The sequence below is a fragment of the Nesoenas mayeri genome (genome assembly GCF_963082525.1).
Source record: "Nesoenas mayeri genome assembly, chromosome: 6".
In the NCBI taxonomy this organism is placed as follows: domain Eukaryota; kingdom Metazoa; phylum Chordata; class Aves; order Columbiformes; family Columbidae; genus Nesoenas; species Nesoenas mayeri.
In genome coordinates, this window is record NC_137545.1 from 3438755 (window position 1) to 3462121 (window position 23367).

At 39.7% G+C, this 23367-nt stretch overlaps 1 protein-coding gene across 1 annotated transcript in view; it reads right to left on the minus strand.

Annotated features, from left to right (window-relative positions):
* The window catches only part of LOC308041739 (neurobeachin-like protein 1), a gene marked incomplete at both ends in the record, with an annotated part of 52282 nt that overhangs the window by 1337 nt on the left and 27578 nt on the right, over window positions 1-23367 (minus strand). The window contains 24 exons of the mRNA XM_080346645.1: window positions 1282-1417; window positions 2098-2246; window positions 3362-3523; window positions 5005-5121; window positions 7021-7115; window positions 7561-7733; window positions 8353-8462; window positions 9539-9628; window positions 10128-10244; window positions 10581-10678; window positions 11382-11499; window positions 12067-12176; window positions 13389-13519; window positions 13616-13756; window positions 14957-15081; window positions 15184-15279; window positions 15934-16035; window positions 16833-16966; window positions 17820-17968; window positions 18339-18465; window positions 19945-20069; window positions 20655-20812; window positions 21834-21983; window positions 22088-22393. Of these exons, the coding sequence (XP_080202771.1) occupies window positions 1282-1417; window positions 2098-2246; window positions 3362-3523; window positions 5005-5121; window positions 7021-7115; window positions 7561-7733; window positions 8353-8462; window positions 9539-9628; window positions 10128-10244; window positions 10581-10678; window positions 11382-11499; window positions 12067-12176; window positions 13389-13519; window positions 13616-13756; window positions 14957-15081; window positions 15184-15279; window positions 15934-16035; window positions 16833-16966; window positions 17820-17968; window positions 18339-18465; window positions 19945-20069; window positions 20655-20812; window positions 21834-21983; window positions 22088-22393 (3219 nt within the window). The remainder of the gene's footprint in view (window positions 1-1281; window positions 1418-2097; window positions 2247-3361; window positions 3524-5004; window positions 5122-7020; window positions 7116-7560; window positions 7734-8352; window positions 8463-9538; window positions 9629-10127; window positions 10245-10580; window positions 10679-11381; window positions 11500-12066; window positions 12177-13388; window positions 13520-13615; window positions 13757-14956; window positions 15082-15183; window positions 15280-15933; window positions 16036-16832; window positions 16967-17819; window positions 17969-18338; window positions 18466-19944; window positions 20070-20654; window positions 20813-21833; window positions 21984-22087; window positions 22394-23367) is intronic.

Sequence of the window (23367 nt, forward strand, 5' to 3'; positions counted from 1 at the left end):
GAAAACTAGAAAATCTGGGACATAATGTTGTTCCTTAAAAAAAAAATCTATTCACATAGATATTAAGCTTGCAGATCATCTGAATTATAAACAGATTATCCTGAAAAAAAATTCATATAAGGAATCCAGTCTTTGGAACAACACTTTCTCCATAGTTAGAAAAATAGATGTGATTAACAGCTGAAAGAAAAAAAGCCTCTGGTCTAATGATATACATACATTTCAGCCTACAAAAGATCTTTGCTAAGGAACAGGATGCTGAGAAATGACAGTGACATTAAAACTGTCATTACAAACGTAAGTTTAGCCCCATCAGAAGCACCTCTCTGTCAATTGTGCAGTAGGACAAAGTCCAGCTGCAGGTCAGTGGGAACCTCCCTCCCCATCCGCTGCAAACAAAGTCAGGCTAACACTGTGGGAAGCCTGGTTCAAATATAAAACCATGTATCTCCTAGCTAAAACACTTTAAACTACCAGCAAATAAAGTCGCTCTGTTTTCACAATTAAAATATGAAATTAAATTAAGACACTTTTCTGGCATTTACTAAAGGTCATGCAAAAGTGGTAATCACATGTTCAAATAAATACACCACAGCACAATGGAGATTGGGTTATAAAGAGAAGCAGGTTTAAACTAACACAAGTACTTTGAAAATCATGACAAGAAGTACTTAAAGCAAAATCGTTCTGCACAAGCAAAACTGGGCACAGCTATTTGACAGATGGATGCTCTGTATTTGATATTGCATATGCAGTACCAACAAGTTTATATTCACCATATGGAGCACAGAGCATATTGGAAACCTACACAAGTGATTCTTTGTGCACTGTAATTAGAGACTCTGAACAGAAAGCAGTAATATTTTTTTCCCCAGTGTCAATCAATGCGTATCAAAAGATCTGACAGAAAGCAGGAGAAATAAAGTAGCTTGCTCTCTTTCGCTTCCAGTTTTCTTCTGGAAAATTATTTCATCAAGAAGTGGCTGACAACACTATCACGTTCAGAAAAAGTTAGTTACTATGACTTTGCTTATTCAGATGTGAGTGATAAGGTTTGCAAGTTAGTCCAGCTGAGCTTCCCATCTGTGATCCCTATAAACCTTTGATTCTTAATGAGAAATTTCAGTAGAGCAGTCTCAATAGTTATTTTTTTCCCACTGAAAACTGAAACTTGCTCTTAAATTTACCCTGCCATAGAGGAGACCTCTTGCTCAACTGGAAAGCAGATATAAGTGAGCTTCCCACTGTTCGGTAGAAAAAGTTCTTGATGGTGGGTTTTACCTCTGCGGGCTTGCCAACACCAACGATAATCAACTTGCCGTCCTCCAAGCCAACAAGGATGTGGCTGTACTCTTTGGTGACAGAAATGCAGTGAATTGGCAGTCGCATGGCTAAGGGGGAGATGCTCAGGCTCAGGCTGCAATGATCAAAAACCACAGAGACAAAGCTCATCACGTATATGTTTGCACATATGGCAAAGAATCACACTGCAGTTGAAATTGTTGTCTGTGGGATGCACTATAAAACACAGCTTCTCGATATCCAGTTCGCTATTTCAATTATTGTAAACTGCTACGGAACGACCTAGTCATACTCCAGAATGGAGTTCAAATAACAAGAACAGGCATAGATGTGTCAGTAAATTAAGACATTTTCACTGAAGAACAGTAACATTACCCCCACAACTGCCTAAACGACAAAGATCCCTCCCATTCTGAGGAGCAATGGAGCTCTACAGAGTGCAGCAGTAAGGAGAGTTTGAAACTCAGTGCAGAACTACATGAGACGTGATCTTGCAATTGCTGAGCTCCCAGTGACTAATCAGACATGGGGACAATCACAGCTCGCAGATGTCAGACACAGCTCTTCCCGAATTCTGTCAGTTCTAGGTGCATAATTGGGACAAATGCCTGGTATAACCTCCCATTTTTCTTTTCTCCTTATCTTCGTTCCCCCATAGAAGAGTTCTTTCAGGAATACAGAAAAAAGCAATGGTTACCACCTACAGCACCAAGCAAAGCCCACGTTACACAGCCATTTCTCAATAAATCTTTATATTTGCATCTCGATAATAAACTGCTGATGGTGGTACACTACCTGTAGAGATCCCGTATGGAAAGAAATCCCTGTAAGCTGCCCATCACTATATACTCGCCAGTCACACACATATCTGACACTTCCTCCTTCAGAGTCTCAGAACCCAAATATTTTCCATTGACAGAATAGAGATGTAATGCATTCTTATCCTGAAAAGATCAAAAAGGATCCAGTCAGTTCTCTGTGACATTTAAGATTGTATTATTTGTGTCTTTAGCTCACTAACAGGAGCTAACTTGGGTAATAACCCACAGATAATACTGATGACAACAGTTTCCTTGTCGAATGATACAGGACTACCGAGCCTATACGCAATGTGTATGTACACCAGGTTCTGTATGGAAATTTTTGAAGTTATTTCTCATCACCTGTTGATGTAACATGGTATCGTCTTACCTATCCATCTAATCAATTCCAAATTTTCTGAAAACATTCATGGATTTAATGGACATGTCCCTATTTTATAAGGGTTTTTATTAAGGAAGAAGAAAGGAAAAGAGCACTCTTATCGTCAGCCCCGCTGCCACCCTCCCTCCCCCAAACCAAACTGAAAAGCAGGAGGAAATAGGTATATTTCCACAGAGCTAGATCTAGAAGTATTTTCTGGACAAGACAATGAATTACTGATGGATTAAAGACATAGCTAACGTGACCACCTGAAGTTCTTTCAGCCTGACAATACCTTGGTCTCTTCTGTCCCCATCTTCCCATAGCAGCTAGCATGCCTACATCCAATAAACTTGTCTTCAAGAAATTTTCCATGTTCATAGAAATCCTAACACCTCTACCCTTATTAAAGCAACTACGCAGCTACTCAAAGGACAGAATAAGCTACACTGTGAACCTTAGAGCTCTCCCTCTAAAACTAAAAAACCTCAGTGTCGTCACTGGGCATCTTACACCCCAAACCTACTGCTCCCCTTGCAAACTTTAGTTTCTGTGCACAGTGGAACTTGTTTCCCCCAGTTTTCAACTTCAAAGCAGCTCTCCCACGAAGATTCATTGGGACATGCTTGGGCATCTTCCTTGCAGGTATTGGGAGATTTTAATGAAACTTACAGGTGCACAGTGTGTCTATGACTTAAGCTTTAATCCAATTTCACTCACACAGACTAGCAAAATAAAAAAAAAAAAAAAAAAAAACGGAAAAAGACACAGGATGCTCAAAAAGTCTTATTACTTTAGAAAAGAAGGATAAAGTTAACAACATTTATGACTAATGTCTTCAGAGAAAGAGAGAGAGGTATGCCATGAACCTAAGTACCTTAAGAGTAGTCTTTCCTTCTATGCTGGTGTGGACTACTATGTGGCCTTCCCAGGACACAGCCAGATTGTGAACAGTCAGCAGGAGAGAACTCTCACAAGGTGGTCGCAAAGTCCTCACGTACTGACCTTTCCGAATAGTGTGGACAATAACAGTTCCATCCTGCAGTCAAATTTAGGTAAGTTGTTACTCAGCAGGTAAGTTACCGCAACACACAGAAAGAATATTTAAATAGAGAGGGAATATTATGAAAGCACTTAAGTCCTTAACTGGAGATCGAGATTCCTGAGCATTAGGAACGCTACACAAAGAAACCTTCCCCTCAAGGCAACGTACTACAGGCACATGAAAAATAAATGCAAATAGGGCAATAGGGGAAGGACAGACAGCAAATCAGCCGTTTCACAGGTCACATATATGAGTAAGAATTAAGTGCAGGATAGAGTTCAGCAGCCTGCCAGAGTCATACAGTAAGGTAGAATCCCAGAATCACAGAATGTCAGGGATCAGAAGGGACCTCAAAAGATCATCTAGTTGAATCCCCCCATGGAGCAGGAACACTTACATGAGGTTACACAGGAAGGTGTCCAGGCAGGTTGGAATGTCTGCAGAGAAGGAGACTCCACAACCCCCCTGGGCAGCCTGGGCCAGGCTCTGACACCCTCACCAGGAACAAGTTTCTTCTCAAATTTAAGTGGAACCTCTTGTGTTCCAGTTTGTACCCATTAACCCAGGTCCTACCATTTATTGTCACCGAGAAGAGCCTGGCTCCATCCTCCTGACACTCCCCCTTTCCATATTGATCCCCATGAATGAGTCCTCCCTCAGTCTCCTCTTGTCCAGCTCCAGAGCCCCAGCTCCCTCAGCCTTTCCTCACACGGGAGATGCTCCACTCCCTGCAGCATCTTGGTGGCTGCGCTGGACTCTCTCCAGCAGTTCCCTGTCCTGCTGGAACTGAGGGGCCACAACTGGACACAAGATTCCAGGTGTGGTCTCCCCAGGGCAGAGCAGAGGGGCAGGAGAACCTCTCTGACCTACTGACCACCCCCTTCTAACCCACCCCAGGTACCATTGGCTTCCTGGCCACAAGGGCCCAGTGCTGGCTCATGGTCATCCTGCTGTCCCCAGGACTCTCAGGTCCCTTTCCCCTACGTTGCTCTCCAACAGGTCATTCCCCAACTTATACTGGAACCTGAGGTTGTTCCTGCCCAGATTCAAGACTCTACACTTGCCCTTGTTATATTTCATTAAATTTTTCCCTGCCCAACTCTCCAGCCTGTCCAGGTCTTGCTGGAACACAAATAAGATGCACAGAACCTTCAAGGTTAAGGAAGCAGGCATGAAATTATCACAGAATTGTTCCTATGAGAAGCTTAAGATCTCCAAATAAGTCCACACTCATTAAAGCTCATCTGTGCAGAATAACACAACATGGTATCTGAGGCCCATGCTGTGCAGAGCAGTTTGAGACAGCCCAGTTTAAGCAGGCAGCAAGGGAGAGGATGCATAGCATCTTGATGTGCAAGGCTGAAGAAAACATCATGAAACAGTCACATTTTTATATTATTCTTCATCAACTTCAAACATGCTGTATGGTTTGAGCAAAGAAAAGGCAAAGAAGGGAAAAGTATGACAATGCTTACCCTGGATCCTGACACTGCCATATCCAGCTCAGTGCTGATGCCAACACTCGAAACTTCATCAGTATGCCCGTAAAGGATCTGTAACGGCCTAGGTGCTAGACCTACAGGCACTCCTCCCTGAGAGTAACAAAAAGTGCAATGACACATTCTCTTGCAGCTGAAGGACAAACAAAAAATAAATTTCTGGTATCTTCACTATCAGTTGTGGGAGATGTATATTTGACATAGACCAAAAGCGAAGGCATAACTCACCTGTTCCAATGCCAATTTTTTACCTTTTATGTCAGCAGTGCTATTTACTGACATCACAAGAATGAACGAAGGACATGTGAAAGACAGAGCTTTTTAGTCGCCTTGTTTATATCCCTTCAGATGTCCAGGTTACACCACAGTTAGCAATCCTAATAGGAGTTAGGATCCACTCATCTACCCACTTTTTCTTATTTGTGTATCTGGGCTTGTTCAGTTCTTACAGTTTACATTGCACTTAAGCACTATGTTCACAGCCATGCTTAAAGAAGTTGAAAGTTATTTTCCTTAAAATTACAGCAACTCTGTTCGATCTTCTAAGGAAGAGCTAATATTCTTTCTCAGTGACTACCAGTAGTACAATATACAAAGGAAATACTGTAATAATGTTCATTAAAAACAGTAATTTTCCCACATGACTGCAGGGTGTAAAAAAATCATTTAGTACTTTTGTTCCAGCATATACAGACATCCTCAGACCAGTCCTACGGCAAGACCTGTGCTTACTGAGAGGGTATTAGTAAATAGTTCCAAGGAGACTCTTTATTGTCACTTCTGTGATAGATATTTGGCAGTCAACCAAGGCCAGGGAGCCTGAAGAATGCAGGAATGCAGAACAAGTGTCAAAATACAGAGCTGGGAAAAAATGCAGAGCAGACAAGTAGAATGGACGTGACAGCATGCAGCCATTGCTGCCACTTTGTAAAGACCAAGGGAAAATTCTCACAAGAAGAATTTACAATACATACAAGATATTTAGATATCCATTAAAGAATAATAAGAAAATACATTAGAAGTCTTAAGAAAAAGCAACTCTAAACAAATATCATCTCCAAAGGATGACTTATTTAACTCACACTAAGATAAACTAAAAAATGCTCAACATTTATCCTCACTTGAGATCAAAAAAATACTGTTGTGAGCACTAAGGTCTCATCTTTTTGACAAAACACTATTGGTATAAAGTACTTCTTGGAAGAATTCTAAATGTTCCCACCAAAAGGACGGCTTCCACAAAAAGACATGCAGTTACACGCCACTGTACTGGTTTAATGTGCTGACTTTAGTTCAATTATAACAAGGTGATGTGACAAAATGTACTGTCCATAGTATGACAGCTCCCCCTGCAGTTAATCCTACTCATGTTACCTGTAATGCAGCAATCAGAAATGAGCATTTAAATGCTTAACAATGGAAATGGCCTCATGTTTCGTGTGTGAGTACACACATGCATCACACAAACACTTTCATTGTGTGAAAGCACAAGACCAATATTAAAGAATTCTGAAATGCCAGCATAAACCCAGTTCACAGACTAGTGTTGGCTTTGCTAACTCCTAGTGTACTCGTTCAACAGTGGAAACAATACGCTAAAATGCAAGTAGTACACTGAACAGCAGCCTAGAAATGTAAAAATCCCCAACTATAAACACTGTTCTAACAAATTTAGGAAGTCTCAAGCACTGTCTCTTTTTTGTTCTTCTATCTGTACAACGGGGAACAATATTTGCCTATCCTGAAAATAATCTATGATATCTTTAAGAGTGCCTCTGAAATACTGTACTTCAGCTGTAAAGTAACTAATGCGTATAGTGAATATTTCAAATACAGAAGACAATGGGAGTAGTAAAATTAGTAAGCTAATCAATTTTAGTGGCCTGTCTTCACTGCCAACCTGAAAGGAAATCAATAAACCATCACAGCAAGACAGAGGAGCACAAAAAAGCATTCAGAAACTGCTTCTCAGAGTATGCCTAAATAACCTACCTGCTGAACTATTTGCCATATCATGCAGGTAGTGTCTCTGGAGCCTGAAATTAAATGAATTCCACAGTAGTCTATTGCCAAGCAGGTCACAATATCTAGATAAAGGAAAGAAAACACAAGGTTATCATCACAGAAATATTTAAAACTAACTTCCCACAGAGTGACAATGTGCATGTAACAGACCAACAACGTATCTTGATTTGCAGTCAGTTCACTGTGATAAGGGCTGATGAGACTATATTAAACAATGAAGTCTTGTACAGGTGTACCAACCTGATTTAACCACCTTTGCTACCTAAAACCAGCAGTCAAGCCTTCTTTTGAAACGACATTAAACCATCACTCCAATGACTAAAAAGTCATGCTGAAGTATTTATGTGTAATCATGGTTCAAATATTCTTCTGTTCCTATGCTTCCATTCCTTTATAACAGCTGGGCTTGTCCGCTCGAGTGCACTGGCTACAATTATTTCCAAGAAGACCAAGCATCAAGACACAATAAGCAAAACCTTTCATTTCACGATATAAACAATTACTAACCCATGTGCCTGAGGTGCTGTCCAACCAGCTTGCCTTTCGTAAGAGATGTCACTCTGATGCTGTTGTCCCAGTGTCCTCCACTAAAGAGCAGCTTTGCATCATGGGACACTGCAAACAACTTGGAGGTGATCTCCAGCCCCGGTGCAAAGGGACCACTCACATTGCGCTGGGTTCTGCAGGCAAATGATGAGCAGTTAAGGGTAGCTTTAGTGCAGACCAATGTATTTTGCACTTCCTATATCCTTAAAAATTAATAAGAAATTCCATCTATAGAGGAGGCTATATCTAAAAAAATAATTGGTGGAATTCTGGCACCCTGATATCCAGGGCAATACTCTCACTACCAGCAGCAAGTGGAAGCAAGATTTCACCTTAGATCTTTTCAGTCTTTCATGCAATTTGATCCTGTATGAATAACTTATGTCCCTATTAAGTATTGTTACAATAAAGAAAAAAAAGAATATTCTAAAAAGCGAAGAAGCAAACCCACCACATATACCTGTACTATAGTGTAAGGAAGTATGAAGACTGACCATCTCAGATTCAAAGATGAGTATTTATTTTTAAAAGTTAGAAGTACATCTAAGAATGGAGAACCTTGAAGTACTACTTAAATAACTCTTTACTAGAATAGTATTACAGATTAGAGGTAATATTCTTGAACATCAGAAGATGCATTCTTATGTGAAAACTCAGCCAATGAAAACAGTATAACCCACTGACTGTTGAACAATTACTGTGTTTTATTAGTGTAGATGCATTCATCTGCACCTCGCCTCATCACATGCTTACTTGGGATTTGTCACTGTGGTATCTCTGATGAATGTAAAATAGTTGGAGATATTTTTATCATAAGGCAGCCAACCATGAGTTCCAATAACACAGTTCAGACTTGCTGTTATCTAAAAAAGTTTGAAAGGAAAATCTGTGAAACCCACAGGTATATTTTCTGCTTGCCTTTGATGGCAATGGAGCTTGCATAAAATCCAGCGCGGCCTTCTACATTTCCATCTACAAATCAAAAAAAACATCCAGCTGAGGTGAGTTAATGCACATGTGGTGCATATTACCAAATTAGAATAGTGTGTGTTCTAGATACACCAGAGAAGTTGAAAGCAGGGAGAAGGAACATGTAGCAAGGAGGTAAAATACAAAACACTCAGTCAGCTGCTGCTTCTCTTATTTGAAATAGCAGTCATCAAACGTTAACAAATTACCACAGGAAGATGATTTTTAAAAAAAATTGTACTACAGTTCTATTTCTGAGAAATAAGAAGGGAATGTAAATAGTCGAGGATATTTTCATTAGATATTTAGAAAAAATAAAATGAGAATTTTAGATGTGTCCAAATTCTAAATTATATATGCACATACCACACTAAGCCAGGACAGTACATTTGACCTACAAAGTAGGAATATTGGAAAATAATATTCTTTCCTGCAAAACCAAGGTATTATTGCACAGGGCCTGTAAGCAGACCATACATACAGATGTAAATACAAAACCACTCTCCTCTTTTCATCATTTGGCCATCTGCCATAGTGTAAGCACAACAGTTAATTTCAGCAACAGTGCCAGCCTTTGAAGTAAGTATATGTGGCATACAGTATAGTTTAATATATGGGTCGGAAAGTAATGATAAACATAATGGTGCCATGAAAAACTGCCCTTTTCAAGCTGGGCTGCACTGCATTAGGAAGTTGATTGCTATTATGGAAGTGGATTGAGTGGGCAACTTACACCACACCTCACGACAACTGACACTCATGTCTCATCAGTTCTTAAATGCCATTCAACAAATCAACCTGGTTTCTCTACAGAAGAAAAACGTTTAACTTATAGCTGACATTCACTATGGGTTAAAGGAACACATTTGAACAGGAACAGTTAAGAAGTGTTTCTCTACAAGTTGTATGAAACATACACACCTATTTGACTGTCTGCAGTCTAAGAATAGTATTGACACACGCAACTCACCAAGATCTCTGGGCTTCCCTGAGAAATAAAGGAACGTGCCTGATTCCCGGGGACAACAGCTTTGATGATGGGCACACCATCACTGATTCCCTAAGAGAAAGGACACAGTTTCGGTTTGATTACATGTAAGAGCTAAAGGACAAATCTGGTATCTGTGGAGAGTAAAACCCAAAGGCTCTGGAGTAACGTCAGCCATGTAGAGTCCTCTAAGGCACTGGAACACACATATCCAGTTCATGCAGGGATGCTTTGTTGCAGACACCAGAAATGAAACCCTGGCTCTGTCCTAAATCAGGGAGTTTAGCTCCCAAGTTCAGGGAGTCCTCAGGTGCCGCCAGTGATGTTCTTGGTTTTCTTAGCATCTTAAGACTCAAAAAACACCCACAGAAGCAGCCAGAAGATACAAATTTAGGGGATTCAACCTCGATGAAACTAATTAAGAAGACAGAGCTCATTTTAGACACATTTGCATTTTAAAAACGTTTTCTTAAATAGGAAGCATGTTTATTTTCATCTAGGTTGTGACCTTTTGTTTCAAGCACATCAGAAATTTCAAATCAGATTTTACAAAATTTCAGGTAACATCTACCTCGATGAAGAATGACTTCAGTTCAGTGAGGTGCTGAAAGAGATTCAGGGTGGAGGTGTCACTTTTAGTCAGTCTTTGCACTACCTCTTCTGCTGACAGCCTCTGTGGATGGGGCTCCTAGGAGACAATATTTGAAGGATTATCAGGTTACACAAATTTATTCATTTGTTCAAGTCACATGATACTCAGAAACTTCTTGATAATCAATGGGAAAATAGACTCTTGAGCACCTAATTTCCCTTGGTAACGTATATTAATTTTTTTCGAAAACAGTATGTTAAATTTCCATCAGTGTGACCTTTAGCAGTGGTAATGTAGCAAAGACTTAAAATTCCTAAAATTACAAACTACTCTCCTAAAAACCATCATCTTTTCATTCTTTTTCCAAAGTCCTTTGTTACTCAGTTGGATTTAACCACAAAGGTCTCACTGAGAGGGAACAAAGAGCATTACCTTTAACAGCTGACATGGAGTTTGCCCAAAATTGTTTATCATCCCTTCTAAAGCTTTCCTTTCTTTCTCATCTGTTAAAGCATCCAAATCCACAGCCCCTAGATCACAACCAGAATGATGAAGGGTAGAAAAATGGAAAAAGAACATGATCCAGACAACTTATTGAGAACTGATAATGGTCAACAAATGTTGTGAAGCTTAATTTAATTGCAGTGTTATCACATTTTACTCCTGAAAAGCCTTCAAACAATGCCTTCATGTTAAAGATAATCTGAAAACTCCACTCAGTAAGTAAAATTTTAAGTGTATCTGTAAAAGTGCAAGAATTGAAGGCTTTTTTCTTATCAAACAAATTTAATATACATCATGCATGCAGCACATTGCATATAAAAGCCACTCAAAATTCAGCTTTGGAATTAACAGTCTATCATTTATCTTCAATATTTGTTGTTTTTGACCAACTTGCCTTGTCTCCTAAACCACAAGAAACCTCTTCCCACAAATGCTTTTAAGCAAGCAAATGAGAAACTAACAAAAACCCCCAAGCACTTTAAGAAACAAAATACAAGTGCCAGGAACAGCCGCCCTTTGAAAAGCCACCTTTATTAAAATTTCGGGTTTGCAACTTCTGAATCAAATATTCTAGCTGTTTGATGATAAACTGCAAGTTATGCTTCATCTATAATTCTGTTGCCTTACCATAGGCTACTATATGGCATGCTCACAAATCAAGTGGTTTTTGTCTAAGACTGAAAATCCCCAAGTCTGACAACAATGACAAGAGAGCATACTGCTTTGTACCTTCATAAGTACAATAATAGAACACATTGAGTGCCTCCACTGCAGCTGGTCCCCTCTGCTTGTAGCCAAAAATCAGATCTATCCATTCATGAAGATGAGCGGAAACATACTCAGATTCCTAGAACAGAAAAATACTCTTGTAAGAATAAGAACTGCTGCTTTCTTGAAATATTTACTATTTTCTGTGAAAGAGATTTAATTCCAAAAGACATTTAATTCCAAAACTAGGTATACACCAATGTATAGGGCAGAAGTATAAGAATATCCATGTGCGTTAAGGGTAGTAACCGCCAGTAAGAGGGAAAATTAATCCAGCACAGCAGCACATCTAGACTATCGAAATGCAACTATGCAATGGAAGGCAAGCTGCTAGCTCTTGAGAACCATAAAGCATAATCTTTAAAAAGCAAGGGAAGCCTTATCACCTAAACCCACCTAATTGTGCATTCTTAGGGCAGCAAACTCCCACATGATTCGTATCTTCAAGCTCTTCCCTTCTTTTTTTTTGAGCATTTTATGGACATACACAGCGCTTTTAACTGAAAGTTCTAACGGTACTTGTAATGTCAAACGCAACCACCACTCTAGTTCAAATGTAGCCTCAGTAGTTCACACTTAAGCCACAGTGACGACGTGTAGGTGTACCTGCTTTATCATTATTTCACACATATAAACCCCATCTTACCAGAGCCTTCCTGTGTTTATAAATGAAGTCTTCTGGGGAGTGAGCCCATTTGGGGAGAACAACATCATTTACCACCTCTTTGGATATTTGAAGCTGACCTAAGTTAAAACCTAGGGAAGAATTTGGAGAATTTTAAGAGTTACTACAAAATATTTCAAGTATCTTGACACCTCAATAAAGATTAAAAAGCATTACTATCTCAATACAAGGGAAGGATATTGAAAAATTCTTAATGTACATTTCCAGCAACGCTACCACCAAGGGCAAGCTCTGCCTGAATGTTTAAAAAGTTAAATAATACAGGATAACAATTGTCCGAAGTACCTAAATTATTCCAAAGCTGAAGTCTCAGCCTTCAAAGTAGCACTAATCATTTACACAGCTACTTGTAAACAGATTTGCATTTGCTTTCTTTTAGCAGGACTAAGAGTCCAAAGCATTTCAAGGAGGTTATTCATAAGAATGAAGTTACTTTCAGGTTTCAATGGTTGTAGTATCAAGGCTTCAAGAAGTCTTAAATCCCACCAGGTTTCACTAGAACGACTCTAAATGCTTAAATCACTTTTGAAAGTGTGACCTGGATGTTTCCAATTTTTATAACTTAGAACTCTTGTAGGCTGTAGCTAGCAGAATAAATTAGCAGCAACACACATACAAATCCATTTTTAAATTGTGTAATAGGTAGAAAACCCGTTCGCTATGCAATAAATGTGAATTAAAAACTGGCTAGGAGTCTCACATCAGAATGCAGGATGCTGTCTTTGCAATCAGCATTATCAGTCATTTTTTTTTCCTTGTGGGCACTGAAACCTTACAAGGCTCTAAAATCAGGTGATTTAACATTACATTGGAAGGTAACTGTAGCAAGCAGAAAATATGTTGGTTGCCTAGAGCAAATAAAAGATCTCACATGTTTGAAGATGTCCAAACTCTATCATCCAATGAACCCAGTACAAAGAATACTAATTAGCCTATATTAACTTTTGTTAATTATTTAATCAGTATTAACTGCTGTAATTTTTTTTTTTTTCAAACATCCAAATGATCATCTCTGGTATTTTACATTAGGTAAACAACACTATTTTTAGCCATCCTTAAGTCCCTAGTCCGAATTTATCAACAACATTGAGGCTGTTGCTTAACACAACTGATGTCTTCATTAAACAATCTGAAGCCAGCATGATGATTAAAGTAATTTCTGCAAGCACACTATAAAGTTTACATAGGAAGTGTTCCACAGCATTCACAAATGGTTGTAACAATTCTTCTCTGAAGAACACTAGAACAGCTTTCTATGAGAATATTTGGTGTAGTCAGTTTACCATTTTGATTCTCCAGGAACTCTGGAAAGTAGAAGAACTCTGGGATAAGTTCCTTGACATCATTGGGGTTGTCCATGAGCGCCTGCCATGTAGCAGGAATAGAGTGGAACTGCCTGTCAGCACAGTCAAACCTGCAGATCAGAAATCCCAGGTTAGACTTGGTTCATTCCCTCAGTAAACTGGTAATGAAGCAAAATGAGGGTGCTGCTCATTTGCTCACAGTATACCTGCCACTTTGAAGCTGGATATGAAGTGTTGTGAAAGGTTCTACTCGAATGAGGTAATGCATGACACCAGCAGCATTTGAGTAGTGTGTCCCATAGTGAAATTTGTCAATCATCCCCAGGGGATCCTCGAAATTCTCATATCTAAAACACAATAAAGATTTATAAACACAACTGAGCACTACAGTTGATTGACATGTGGATCACAGCATTCTATAAGAGAAAAATACATTGTGTTTTGTTAAACATGAGGACTTCAATTCTGACTTCAAAAGTCCCTAAGAAAAAGACTTCTGAAAGACAGAAATGTACACCAGATGAAGCCTTTGCATACCTGTTCTTATACTCTTCCCTAGGCAGTTGCTATCAGCTGTCAGAAACTGCATAAAGGGCAAGACAGGACTGATTTAGTATGACTTAATGCAACAGACAATCCCCCCTGCATCACTAAGCTGTACAGATATTATCGAAGGGACTTGTCACAGTTTCTTGCAAGATTTAAGAAAAAAAAAAAGATAAAAAGATTGTGTGTGTGACTGTGTCGAGATGCAGAAAAGAGATTTAATTGACACTTTTCTACAGGTAACCTCACTGTACAGTGCCCCGCCACCATCTGGCTGATATATTGCTCAGTGGCACAAGGCTGGTAAGTGAAATTGGTTCTCCAGCAGTACGACTAACTACAATTTGAATACAGTCAAGGGCAGAGCCTAATCATTCAAAGAAAATTCTCCACGTTCCAAGTTTTCTGAAGAAAGCTGGTTTTGGAAGCTGTCTGACTGGTGCAATGTGGTATGACGGACGGCACACTCACTCCCCACACTAGCAAAAAAAGAAGGATTGCTACACAGATGTGCAGGTGTAAGTAAGTACTTGTCATTCCTACCTACAGAGGAGTTGCTGCAAGTCACTGAGTTATATTTTATTTCAAAGATAATAATCTATGCTTGAAAAAAAGAGCAGGCAGCACAGACTCTGGTTCGATGTTACCTCTCAGCACAGGCAGCTCAACTCACAGTATGATTTTGCATTCCTTATCTTGAAGCAGACATGGGACATAGTATTCTCTCTGCAAGCTGCTGGGTCTTTAAGTGTTTCTCCAGCCTTTTAGTGTTTTTATCTCCACATCTCAGAAACAACTGAAAATTTGTCCTTTCAGTGCCATCTAAGCTAACTCATCTGAATACAGTAGGAACAACAAATCGTAACCTTTGCAAATGCACCTGTGATGTTATAAAACTAGTTTTTAAAACTTTCACTGTCACAACTTTATTTTTGAAATATGTTATTAGCCTGAAGGCTCAGAAAAGATAGAGAAATAGAATGGAGTGTTCTGGTACATACTTCTCTTTCACAGCCTTGGCATTCTTTTCATTTACCACCCCTATGGGTTTGGACAGATCTCTAAAGACTGCAGGATTGTTCAGGTCCAGTTCTTCTGAAGTATAATCTCGTAAAATCCAAGGGAACTATAAAAGAGTCAAAGATAAAACTGAGATTAAAAATCCATCTTTCAAAATAGAAAAAATACAACTGGCAAAAAAACAAAAAAATTATTCTTTTTTAATTACCACAGGATATTGAGCAAGGTCATTGTAAGTTCGTCCTGCCATTGTGTTCAGCTGAATAAGGTAGTCAAAGTTGGATATTTCTCTATTCACCCATTTCTGAAAAACAGAAAAAGATACAATGGAAGTCACTACATGAAAGATACCACTATTGCCAATTACACGTTGTGGCAGTGTTTATCTGCCAGAGGACAGCACTGGCAAGTGAAAGACACACAACTGCAAGAATGGTATGAAGAGATGGAAATTAAAAACACATCTATACATTTAAAAATGTATCCATATTTAGGGTAATACAGACACTTTGACATTTTCCTTTTATACCAATGTTACTAATTCCCTTAAGATCATATTTCCTGCTTAATCTTCATGAGTTTCATTGAAAGCCCCATCGTGAAAAGGTAGCAGGGAAAATTATCCATGCATGTAGTGAAAAAAGTTCCAAAATGAGCACTCAGTATCATGGACTGAAAATAGAAGCAGGTCTGCTACATGTTTTCTACTCTTGTTGGAACCCTTGTCACAATCTCATCAACACAAGAGGCTGCTCCATCCGTTTACCTCACTGACTGTACACAACGGAACACAGTGGTTCTAAGAATATGCATGTGAAAGTTCAGGGGCGAGACCGAAGGTACAGAAATTGGCAGTCACCATCTGGGGGAAAAAAGCCAAATCAGTAGTCCAGGATGTTCCAGGACTCCTTCAGGAAGCAGAGGAATGCTTTAGACCGTTTGTGCTGAAGTCTCATACCTGCATCAGACCTGAAGCTTTAAAAAGTTCCTGCGGAGATCTTGTCCCAGAAATATTTGGAGAACGCAGTGACAATATTCGACTATATACTTTGTTGCGTACCTGTTAGAAAGTAGCATGAATAAAACAATTATTCTAGAGACTGAAGCTGACAAGTAAACAACTTCTCTGCTACTTAAAACGTGAAATAAACGGAATACAATTATGCTTTAAACACTTCTATCTCTTGCTGCATAAAATATTTGGACATGGATGGATATGACATCCTTCAATTACAGGATACAAAGGCAACAAATAACATGAAGCAGATTTTTTCACTTTTGTGTAGATGCTACACAGTAAAAAATCACTGTTGCCACAGAAGTCTTCTAGGAAATACTGCTGCTGTTCAAATAAAATTATACCAATGTTTTTCCTACAAAATTATTGCAAAGGTTTATTTGCTAAAAACGAACAAACAAAACCCACAAACCCAAGTCTCCACAACATTTTATAGGAGCTATTCATAGACTGACTGTGGCAGAATGCAAGCCTCCCTCTCTCCCCCTCCCTCCTTTGATATGGAAGGAGTAGACACATCTCCCTCTCTCTGCTGCTTGAGGCCAACAGCTGCTTTTGTTTGGCCCCAGAGCCCCCGGCCAGGGTCATTAAGAGAAGGGAGCACTGAGGCACCAGGGAGCCGCTGGGCGCCTGCGGCCAGTGTGGGGGATGTTTGGAGGCTTCAGGGGCACCCACAGCCAGGGTGGGGGTGCAGAGAAGCTCCTGGAATGCCCACAGTCAGATCTGATCAGGCTGTAAAAAACGGGATTCTCGTCAAGGCTCCGCCCCTTGCGCGCGACCTCTTGGAGTTACGAGCTGAGCCGCTGCCGCCAGGAACCACTGCCAATGCCACTGCCTACCTCCTTATTGAAGTTGAGGAAATAGTTGGTTTGGTCGGTCAGGAAGATCTCCAAAGCTGACCTCCTCAGGTTGTACCGACGCAAATGGATCTCTCGAATTTGAGAAAGGTGCCATTTGAAATCAAAACCTACTCCTAGAAAGACAATTTTGATAGTTGACTGGGCTTATATCAAAAACTTTTCATTTAGACATAACACAGGATCGTTTCCAATCACCCCAGAGTTATCCCTAGAAAAGCTCAATTTTATGTGCGGCTTGATTAACCATCTTACTAGGAAAATGTAACTTCAGCTATTGTTCTACTGAAAGAAAGAGGCACAGCAGGGAATATCTGATGGAGTGTATAATTGTTTTTGCTTTCTGATCAAGGTCACTTCATAAATGTATTCTGTTGATAAAAAATATGAACCAACCCCCTTCAGTCTCTTAAACAGGCTTGAATAGAGGCTTTTATGTTTAGAATTCCCAAAAGGTCAACTACTTGATATACTGGTTTTGAAAATTTTACCAGTATTTGTCAAACATTTCAGGTCACTGTTTTCATACTCAGCTATGTATATTCTATTAAAGTTCACTGAAATAGTATACGTGATTGATGTTCACACACCTTTTAATCATCACTTACTACAACTTTTTGATCAATGTAAAAGTGAAACGTTTGTCAGGGAGAACATGGAGGTGCCAAAAATTTAGAGGTAATGACATTTTGTAGTCAAACTTAATTTTTTTTAATAGGTTAATTTTTTAAAGAAATACTCAGAATGGTGAATCCATTTAGCAGCTCAGCAAGTACAATTCCAGATTCTTGATTCTGAAGGGATCAGCCAGCTACTGATCACCAAGTACAATATTAATTTCAAGTACCAATGCACAACTTGTCTCTTCACAATTAGTTTGACACTCAGTCTCAAAAAAAATCCAACTCAGCCTACTGAAAACAGAATGCTGAACTGCACTGAACAGAAGGAGACACTGATCACACTCACCTTCCTCTTTTTCAATGCTGCTGTCAAAGAAATAGATGTGCTGGGTAGTGATCTCCAGCCTGCCAGGTATCACATCAATTACTGTAATGAGTTCACAGTCTTCAGACAATATCAGCTTTTCTTTCTGACTTTGCTCATCCTTCTCATCCCTATAAAAATACCACTAAGTGTTAGGAAGATTACACAGTTGCTTGGGTACTTGGTAAGAGTACAGTTCAGAAAATAATTACATTTGAATGGCATTAAAAGTACAACATAAAAGACTATATGAAGGTACTTCCACCAGCTAAGTCCTGGTTCATGTGACTAAAGTTACCTTCACAAGTATTTGAAGAAATGGTTACCCAGAAGTCTGCAGACGTGACACACCACAAACAAGCGTTTAATTACCTTTATGGTACAAGAAAATACATGAATATCACTCAGAGAAGCACCACTTCTCTGCTGGACTTCAAGACCACAGACACACATAGATGCACGCACAACATCACATGCCCAGTCCTATTCTGCTGTACTTACAAATTGGAACTGGCTGCAGTGTCTTCTTCTGGTAGTTCAAGAACATCATCTTCCAAGTCACTCACTTTCACCTGCTTCACCACCTCCAGCAGCAGAGAGTCACTAGAAGGCTGTGTCTGGTGCACACCTGTCAGAAACAGATATTGCAGCTAACAAAATGTTTGCTACAACACTTTGGGAAAGCTGAACTCCTGAGTGTATCTTCTGCTGTCAAAACACAGAATCACAGAATGTCAGGGATCAGAAGGGCCCTGGAAAGCTCATCCAGTGCAATCCCCTCATGGAGCAGGAACACCCAGATGAGGTTACACAGGAAGGTGTCCAGGCAGGCTTGAATGTTTCCAGAGTAGGAGACTCCACAATCTCCCTGGGCAGCCTGGGCCAGGCTCTGTCACCATCACTGAGAAGAAGTTTCTTCTCAAATTCAAGTGGAACCTTTTGTGTTCCAGTTTGCACCCATTGCCCCTTGTCCTGTCACTGGTTGTCACCCAGAAGAGCCTGGCTCCATCCTCCTGACACTCACCCTTTCCATATTGATCCCCATGAATGAATCCCCTCTCAGTCTCCTCTTGTCCAGCTCCAGAGCCCCAGCTCCCTCAGCCTTTCCTCACACGGGAGATGCTCCACTCCCTTCAGCATCTTGGTGGCTGCGCTGGACTCTCTCCAGCAGTTCCCTGTCCTGCTGGAACTGAGGGGCCACAACTGGACACAAGATTCCAGGTGTGGTCTCCCCAGGGCAGAACAGAGGGGCAGGAGAACCTCTCTGACCTACTGACCACCCCCTTCTAACCCACCCCAGGTCCCATTGGCTTCCTGGCCACAAGGGCCCAGTGCTGGCTCATGGTCACCCTGCTGTCCCCAGGACCCCCAGGTCCCTTTCCCCTACGCTGCTCTCTAATAGGTCATTCCCCAACTTATACTGGAACCTGGGGTTGTTCCTGCCCAGATGTTGGTTTTAACTGAGTAAAAAATAATGAGACTTCTTAGATACTTTGGGGAGAAGCAGAACACTAAAGATACTCCCTGAACTACATGATATACATATAAAATCGTAACAATACAACAGGAAGACACAAACACATTAGAAAACTGAATTTTGATGCGGACATTTCCAACAAAATATTTTGCAGTGTTCTGTCAAACATGGTTAAAGTGTGCAGATTTCATGGAAATACACTGCATTTATTTTTTGCTTACTTGGGTTTAAAAGAGTTATTTTTTTTGTCTCAAGTCTTGACATCCAACACACCTAACTTAAATAACAGTTTGCACCCCTAACTCTGCTGTTTGGCATATTTCTGAAACAAAGTGCTTCATATCTACACATTTTAATTATAAGCTCTAAAAGGTTGTAAAGAAATAGTGTCTGCATACTCTGATCTCATTGTGTCCTTTTCTTGAAACAATCTTATGCAAGAAAGCTGTGTGACTGTTTATTTTAAACCAAAGGCTTTCTTTAACTTTTTGGCACAAAACCTCACATTTGAATAAACAAGGGGAAATTAATTCTGCTCAGTAGGAAGATGGTGTTTCAGGTGAAAATACCACTCTTATGTCACATATTTTACTATAGAGGAAATAAATACAAATACAAATACAACTTTACCTAAATTATCTCTCAGGTGACTAGCATCCTGATGAGAGTTGAAGTTGTAATTCTGCACCAGTTTTAGTTTCATACGTGAAAAATTTTCCACATTTGAAAGTTTCCAGTGAATAGGACGCTGTTCCCTTGGAATACAAGAATATCCATAAAAACAGTTAAAAGAAGGTAAAGACCTATGTGAATTCGTTACGAAACAGTACATATTTAGAAAAATACTGGTCATCCACTTGTACACTGTAAAACAGAAAAGCAATAAACTGTGTTTTAATTTTATATTTAATCTTGCAGTTCTGATGAACCTAAAGTACTTTGCAAAGAGTATTTATTTTCTATTATTATTATTTTAAACTGAAATCAACTTAACGCATAATAAGTCAAAGTCTTTATTAACAAGTCTGTTATCTCTTTTCCAACAGAGCCACCTATCTGTAGGATGTCTCAAAAAGTTTTTGCAATCACTTCACTGATAACTAATTTTTTTGGTCACTTGGCAAGAGTACCCAGAAAACTACCTCGGCACTATGCTTGAAACTTTGCATTTTGGTAACTAAATGCAGGACACGTTATAAAAGATGCACTGAATGTTAACTCTATGTCTCAAGAATTGTTATCGGAGTCAATCTGCCACGGTTCACATGAAACAGTTAAGTTAGTCATGTGAGCAAACTCCTTTTAAGTATCATATACAGTTTGATTTAAAAACTTCTTACATCTCAGCCCAAGGGCCACGTTCAGAGAGGAGGTAGAGCTGGGCTGCTCTCCACTGTCTCAGAGTAGCTGTGTGTTGACCGTGAAGTTGCTTTAACATACTGTTGTAGCGCAGATTTTCCTGTCGAGCTTTTCTGCCGAACGGTTCCACAAAATGCTCCTGAAAGACCATTAAAAACAGATCTAGCACTGAAATAACTCTGACCTTTGAAAACACAGTTTTGTGGCTTGCAAGAATTCTCACCAATTAAGAAGGAACAACAAAGCCTAAGCGGTAAAAATTTCTGAAAATTTAAGGTAATGCTTACAAGGAAAATTTTAAGAAGCTTAGTGCTGGAAGAAATGGCATCAAACTTTGACTTTAAGATGTGAAGAAAGTATTATCAGTTCTGAATCCATATGAAAAGAATTCTTCGTCATCAGAAAAGTGGTCATTATGGTAATCCTATTGTAACAGGTAGGATTTTTCTGTAAACTCCTGTTCTAGAATGTGACTCTCATTCTATCCTTCCTTTAGCTACTTGAATAAAAGAGGATTTACTATAAGGATCCTTATTAAGTAGACAAAGAGAACACAAGAGAAATGTAACTTAGCTATATTTGCTGTAATTACTGCTTAATTTTACTGCCTAAACTGAGTCAGTTGAGAAACAGTTTTTCCAAAAGTTTAATGTTAAATAGGAGCTGTTCAGTATTTTAAACACTTTCATTGTATTGAAATAGGGTAAACAACAACTACCACCAAAAACAACAGCAAAAAAAACCGAAAGAAAAATGAAACAAAACGAAACCAAACCAAACAAAAAACCCACACAAAACAAAACATACACACACACCACACACGCTGACTCATCTCATAATGGATAAGATATTTTAATAATTCAAACCAACGTAAAAGAACATGCAGCTTATATCTGAGCATAATTCCAGGTTGCTGCACTATGAGAAAGGCCTCATGTTCTTAAATAATTCTGCTTACAGATAGGACTCTTAAATAGAAAGAACATAATTAAAAGAAAATCCTACAAGTGTATCAAGTCACATTGCCCATAACATCTTAAACTAATCAACCTGCCTGCAATCACTTGAATTGGAGCATCCTGGAATTCAGTTTCTCCATCTTTTAGAAGGCAACTCCCAAGATAGTTCTAAGAGATACTTGCACTCACTCAAAACCTTACCTGAAATTTAAGCTTACTTTCTCCTCTCTCCCGGTCTCGCTTGTGCATGTTCACCATAAATGCTTCAGAACAATCCCTCCAATAAAGTGTCATCTGCTCGTGATCATGTCTGAATGAATTCTCTTCATACTGCTTCATATTTGGAATAATCTGGTTCCAGCAAAACAAAAAGCACAATGTGATTTCTGAATGAGTTTCTCTGCTTTCATGGCTAAAAAGAGAGGGAAAATGATGGAAAATAATCTACTACTTACATATTTGCCAATATACACTTGCCACTCAGCAGAGCTGCAGTATTCTTGAAAATCCTCAAAGAAAGATGGGCTGCCATTGGTAGGAGGCAATGAAGGGAGATGCAGGTTCATGAAAAGAAGTTCATAAATCTTGGATACCAATGTCCGAACAAGGGGAATCAAAAATGAGTAAGTTTCTGTCTTCTTTTCAATTGATCTACTCAAGATGCCTTCCAGCTTCCCCAGGATGTAGCACGCTTTGGGCTGGCTCTCAACTACTTTGGTCTGAAGAAGTGTGTTTAGTTTGGCTGCTGCCATAGCACAGACCTACACAGAAAAACAACAAAAAATGAATGCAATACTCAAAATAGTGATTTCCAGCACAGGAATATGGACATATTCTGGCTGCATCCTGGGAAGCCTAAGGCACACATCCATCAAAGATGGACACTGACCACTCATCCATCCTGTAATAGACCGAACCTGAGTCCACTGCAACCACAAACAGCTGCATTAAGACAATCCCAAACATAAACTAACAGGCCTGGCTTTTCTGCAGGGCTCATTCCAGGCACAGCCCTGCTAACTTTGCTCCAAATGTTGATTTGGCAGAACAGTCCAGGTTCACGTGCACTTAAAATACATAAACCCCAAACTACAAATAGATGTATTTTATGGTAGAAACAAAAAGTCACAATCAGAATCACTATCTTACTGCCACTAGTAGTGCCTACATAGTCCCAGCTTCCAACAGCTTGGCCTCTACCTCGTTCTCATGCTCAGAAGGTGCACAGCGGCAAGACTGTGGGGTAAATTTGCAAATGGTAAGAATTAAGGCAAACATCTTCCCTGTACAAGGAGGAAGGACTGCCATCAGACTCACTAGATGTCAGCTAAAGCCTCCTCATTAGCTGCATTTTCCTGAAAAGCCAGATACATATTTTGGTAGACATAACAACGGTATGCAAGGTCACTGATAAGGATGGATGCACATCTCACGAGAGGGGCAAGGAGAAATAGGTGACCAAAAATGGACCAACTTAGTATAACATCCCATTCACGTGATACTACATATAAAAATGGGAGATCACGAGGACTCTTGTCCCTTTTCCTTGTGGCCAACATTAGGAGAGGACCTTGCGAGTCGTCCCTGCCAGCTGAGGCCTAGTGACAGACTGAATCCAGCTCCGGTTGGCTGCAGAGTCCAGTCCAGGACTTCGGGTGCCGGCTCTGCAGTTGCCGGGACTTTCAAGATTGGTTTTGTACATTTTGTTTTATTTTCTCTATTCTTCTTAGTAGCA